This window comes from Kryptolebias marmoratus, linkage group LG4, assembly GCF_001649575.2.
Source record: "Kryptolebias marmoratus isolate JLee-2015 linkage group LG4, ASM164957v2, whole genome shotgun sequence".
NCBI classification, from domain to species: domain Eukaryota; kingdom Metazoa; phylum Chordata; class Actinopteri; order Cyprinodontiformes; family Rivulidae; genus Kryptolebias; species Kryptolebias marmoratus.
In genome coordinates this window covers 9,327,375-9,333,144 of record NC_051433.1, presented here as the reverse complement: position 1 = coordinate 9,333,144, position 5,770 = coordinate 9,327,375, and the positions used below count along the sequence as shown (strand labels likewise).

Below are 5,770 nucleotides of genomic sequence, written 5' to 3'. Positions count from 1 at the left end.
TTTGGTGTGGTAGTAGCTGATAGTCATCACCAACACACTCTAAACCTGCTAACAGATCACATAACATCTTTGTTTAAAACACTGGCATCCATGGCAGCAGTCAGTTTTAAGCAATGTTCTAAAAGCATGTTTAAGAATGCTAATTAAAAGAGACCTTTCAGACTTCCTAATGCAAAAATAAAGATTGACATATTTAAATGTAATGTAAACTTTCTCCTTAGACAATTCATCAGTTACTTAAAACATAAATATGATTAAATAAAATCCATTAAAGCATCAATTGTGGCTGTTAATCCAGTCAGAATTTGATCGTTTGCAGAACACAGAGGGACAATATTCACAGCTCACACACCATGAATGAAATTCATGTTAACATTATGAAAAATAAATGCTCTGAAGGGACAAATTATTTCTTTAATATCAAATTATGTGCTAATATTTCATTGGCTGCAAAAATAGATTCCATTATGATGGAGTCGACATGAAAATAGGACAACCACAAAAAGAAACAACTCAGACATTAACTAACAGCTTTTCTCTGAATAGGTGGCAACACAAATCCATCTTTAAAATGAAATGAAATTTCTTTGCACCAATCAATAACATCTATATGTATATGAAACAGTCCAGACATTTTCAGAGCTCAGTGCTGCAAAGTGAAGACAGAGTAATTCACCTCCAGCTCTATTGGCTTTCTGGGAGTAAATTTAGATCATCAGTTCACCACTGGAACCACAATACCTGGCATTGCGATTGTGTAATGACAAAGGCTTAAATAGCATCTGTGCTAAATCAAGGTAATCAAAGTAAAAATGGCTGCAACAGTGCATCAAAGCACCATATGTGCACACATGAACTTGCTCTAAAAGAAGACATACAAAAGAGTCTGAGCACCTGAAGTCACGCTGACTGGTGCCGTTTTTAAGTGTTCGTTCGGGGTCAGCTGGTCAGAGTCTCCTAATTAGAGCCTAATGAAAGATAAAAGACCAAATTATGAGGCATGGCAGGAGAAGAAAAGATGAGCTACAAAAGGAGACAGACTGTTATTACATTTAAATGCCTTTCTCTATATAGGGGCTTGTTTTATCTTGACTTCTGCTACATTTTTTCACTTTTCTTCTTTTCTTTAAGTGCAGTTAGTACAATGAACAATCAAACTACAAACAAAGAAAACTAAAGTCAAAGAAGAAATCAAACAGCTGTAAAGATTAATTCCCCCTGTGTTTATATCCTCCACAGTTGGTTTAAAAGCAATTCTCTGAGGATTTCAGAGTTACTGTCCATAAAGACGGCATGTGATTATTCCATTTAAATGTTCTCAGAAACCAGTGCTCAGAGTGTCTGTCTCGGTAGGGGTCTTGCGTGGGCTGGGTAAACTCTTCAAGTACTCCAAATGCCTGCGGGCCTCGGCTTGGTTCTGTCTAACGTAGTACACAACATACACAATGACCATAAAGAACCACACAAACATGGTCACCAGCATGGCCACATCAGTGGTCTTCCTCTGCAGGCTGCAAAAGTTCACCCCCGAGTCCAGAAGTTTGGCCAGCGGTTGGCCTGCATGCTCACCCTGTGACCCCGGGTCCTCCCACCTGCTCCCCTCACCCACCCCTCGCACAGAGCTCTTGCAGATGATCTCGTTCACTGTCTCGGCCTCCAGGTTCAGCGTCTCCATCAGCTCCTGCAGGGTGCAGTCACAGTGCCAGGGATTGTGGAAGAGGCGTGTCTTTGCTCGAGTGGAGCCGAACTCCTCCCTGCTGGCATGCCTCAGCTGGTTATACGAAAGGTCCAGCAGGCGCAGCTTGGGTCCCAGATTTCGCAGGGCTCCAGTGGAAAGAGAGTCAATCCGGTTGTCGGAGAGGTAAAGGTCCTGCAGGTGGACCAGATGGCTGAAGGCACTCTCTGGGATGATCCGGATGTAGTTGCGTTCCAGGTGGAGAGAGACTGTCTCTGGCGGGATCCTCTCCGGGATTTCCCGCAGCCCAGCGTCCGAGCACACCACGGTGAATGTATCCCAAGCGCAGTGACACCTGTCCGGGCACTGAGGGGTCGCTTGACCCAACAGAGCCGAGAACAAGAGTGACACACACAACCATGAGTAAAGGTCCAATCTTGTAATTCTCCCCCTTCCTCTTCCTCCACCGACTGTGGCACATCTCTTCTCACACCAGTCTGTGCACATGGCCTCACCATAGCCTCCTGACATGCATCAGGTCCCAAACTGAGTCACACGGTCACACCAGGAGAATCTGACAGATTGGGGGAAAATGGGTCAGTCTGGGTAAAAATGATTGTCTCTACAAACATACAATCACATTGCACACTCGTGAAGAAGATTATGTTTAGATGCTAGAAAAGGAAAAAAAAAATCAGAGGTTTAAGAGAAGAAATGAGACACTTTATGGAGAGACATTGCTCTGAATCATGTAAGAGGACAAGTTCCTGGGCATTAAAAGCATATTTTATCATCCAAATAGTACATGGACCAATTTGGATTCATTATTGCTGCTTGTTAAAAACTCTAAAAGAAAACTCCACTTCTAAAAGAGGCACCAGAAAATTTTATTGCAGTGATTCCCTGCTTTAATCACTGTCTGAGCAGCAGTAATGATAGTTTAAGTGGTCTAATAAGGTTAAAAATCCCTCCTGCATTTCTACATCAGAAGGACATAAATCATTAAATGTGATTATCTCAACTCCTCCCTGCCTCATATTTCTGTTGTGTTCTTTCAGCAAATATTCAAGACCAGAAGAAAGGCATCATATTATACTGATCAATACATTTTCATCTCATTTACCGCTATATTTATTCTCCTATGACACCGTAGCTGCTTCATCATTTTCCAAGAGGTAGATGAGCTGTGCATTGTAGAGATGGAGGTTTTAAAGGAGAAGGATCGATAGCTCAAGTTTTGCCTCTTTCACTATTAAGGACAAGAACATCAATCCTGAGTGAGTCTCACGGTGTCAATAAGTGGAATTGCTGGAAAAAAAAATCCCTCAGCAGTAGTCTGCTCTCCACCCCTGCAGTTCAGAGGCAAAAGTTTTTTTAAAAAAGGTAAAGTATCTCATCTTAACGACATGCAAAAGCACAGTGTCATCTGTTTTTGTCTGGATTTTTTTTATACCTTGTCTTGGTCTGTGGATGTTGTTGTTGCAGGTTTGCTTAAACAATCCAATCAGGTGTTTCCAGAACACTTTTGTTTTCCTCAGACAGCTGTTTGATGCTCTTCTTCTGGGACAAAACTCACAAGAGACTGCTTGAATTTGATTAGAAGACTATCCTCTTAAATGTCAAGCACCCTCTGCCTTCATAACACAATCAAAACTGTCATGAATCTCCACTCTCCACAGAATAGACAGATTTTGCTAAAAGGCTTGAAACCCAAACTAAAGATGGCCCAGACTTGGCAGATAAAGGAACTTGGGTAAAACATCATACAATGGTTTGCAAAAACATTAATCCCTCTTGGTAATTTTTTCTGTGTTATTGCCTTACAACCTAGAACTTATTTGGATATTTGAAATTTGACTCAAATTTATAACTAACACCAGATTAGTTAAGTTAAACGATGGGAAAACGTGATTTCAATAATTCTAAAACATCTAAAACTGAAAAGTGGTGCGTGCATGCAGCATGTTTTCAGACTCTTTGCTTTGAAACCCCAATCATTGCCTTCAGAAGCCACACTATCTGTTAAAGATCCTCCTGTGAGAAATCTAAGTGCCAAATGTATCTCTAAGTAGTGAGGGCCACCACCAGGCAAGAGACAGCATGAAGACCAAGGAACTCTCCACAAAAATCAGAGATAAAGTTGTGGAGAAGCACAGATTGGGGATGGTTAATAAAAATATATCCGAGAACCCTGAACATCCCACAGAGATCCATTATGCCACCACAGTAAACCTGCTAAGAGAGGGTCGTCCACCAAAACACACAGACCAGGTGGGGAGGGCGATAATCTGAGAAACATCCGGGAGGCCTAAAATAATCCTGATGGAGCTGGGCAGCTCTTCTGCAGAGAGGGAATGATCTGTCCATAGGACCTCTATAAGCTGCACAGAGCTGGGATCATGAAAGAGTGGCAGGAAAAAGTTACCGCTTTAAAAAAAAAAAGGACTACTTTGAATGTCTTCTTTAAACTTGTGAAAGAAGGTGCTGTGGTCAGATGAGTCCAAACTCAAACTTCTGGGTCATCAAGGACAACACTAGAACTGCAGCAAGTCTACTCCTTCTCATCATGCTGAGAACACTATTCCAACAGTGAAGCATGACGGAGGCAGCATCATGCTGTGGGGATGTTTTTCATCAGCAGGGACTGGGACACTGGTCAGAGTCAAAGGAAAGATTGATTCTTGAAATGAACTTGCTCACAGAGATTTGAGACTGGGATGGAGGTCCACTATCCAGCAGGACAATGAGCCCAAACACACAGCTGAAGCAACTCTGCAGGGGTTTAAGGAGAACCAGAGAAATGTCCTGGAATGGTCCAGTCAAAGCCAAACCTCAATCCAACTGAAAATCTCTGGTTTGATTTGAAGATTGTTGGACAGAAGCAGCACCCATCTAACCTGAAGGTGCTGCAGCAGTTTGGTCAAAAAGAATGAGCTACATTTCCAGCAATGAACCATTAGCATACAGAGACCTACCTAGAGATCTGATGCAAAAGGTGGATCTACACAGTACTGAGTTTTGAAGGCTGAATACATATGCACACATCATTTTTCAGTTTTGTCTTGTTCAGAATTATTTAAAGCAAATATTATTTTCCCTATTTAGCTTCATTAATCTGAAGTATTTTTGTAGAAATATTACTTATGAACAAATGTAAATCCGTTTATATTTCACGTTGTAAGGCCACAAAATTCAAATTAAAATCTTACCAAGAGGGATGAATACTTTTGCAGCCCACTGTATGTGTGTGTCCTGTAAACTGAGAAGGCACCACTTGGGCTCATTGTTAAAGTGACGCCTGCACATTTCCAATTAATAAAACAATCACCTGCTGCATGGAATAGAATGGGAATGAGGAATGAGGAAAGCTGAAAGACAGATGTGAAGAGGAACTCCCAAAGCAAACAGAGCAGACTCTGCTACAGCTGCTGAGTCCAATTATTTTAAACATTATTTCTAAAAAAAAAAAAAAAAAAAGTTATTCAATTATTACACTCTGTAGGATTAACTTGACCCTAAGTCGCCACGTTCCCAGTGAAATTATAGGCTACATTACATTAATCTGGGTTAAAGCGCTCTGGTGGAGGTTATGACATCAGGATTACAGCGTTTCCCGTTTGTTACAAAGCCTCCGTTTGCTGCATCCTTTGCAAAAAATTGAAATGACAAATATCCAATTTGCGTCACGTTTCTGCAAACCTTTTTTTTTTGTTGTTGTTGTTCTGCTCGCATTTAAAGGCTTAACTTTGTGCAAATTGAAACAAATCTTGAAGCCTACTAATAAAAAAAAGATGCGGATGTAACAGCCAGGTTTTAAGCAAACTGGACACAAAATGTTCTCCAAACTAACTTACCTTTAAACTGGTTTGTTGTGAAGTTTGAATCCATATGGAGGGACTGTTGTATGATCCTCCCGGAGTGTTTCCTCTGGTTTGTTCCCTCGGAGTGCTCGGACGCGCTGTGCGGAGAATCAGCTGCGCTCCGGGGTTTGTCGCTTGCAGACGGCTCCATCGCTGACTGTCTCGCCGGTGGGGGCAGTTTTCAGCTGTAGGATGTGGGGCGAACTCCCCACCGCCACCAACAACAACAGCCCAC

General features: G+C 41.8%; 1 protein-coding gene across 1 annotated transcript; it reads right to left on the bottom strand.

Annotated features, from left to right (window-relative positions):
- Positions 1-5,770, bottom strand: LOC108231695 (leucine-rich repeat-containing protein 3). The gene is made up of 2 exons (XM_017408939.3): positions 5,530-5,770; positions 1-2,249 (listed from the first exon to the last, which is right to left on the bottom strand). The coding sequence occupies exon 2, from the start codon at positions 2,204-2,206 to the stop codon at positions 1,319-1,321; it is 888 nt and encodes a 295-aa protein (XP_017264428.1). The 5' UTR covers positions 2,207-2,249; positions 5,530-5,770; the 3' UTR covers positions 1-1,318.

Coding starts and splice junctions, on each gene's coding strand:
- LOC108231695 (XM_017408939.3), bottom strand. CDS start 2,206: ATGTCAGGAGGCTATGGTGAGGCCATGTGCACAGACTGGTGTGAGAAG.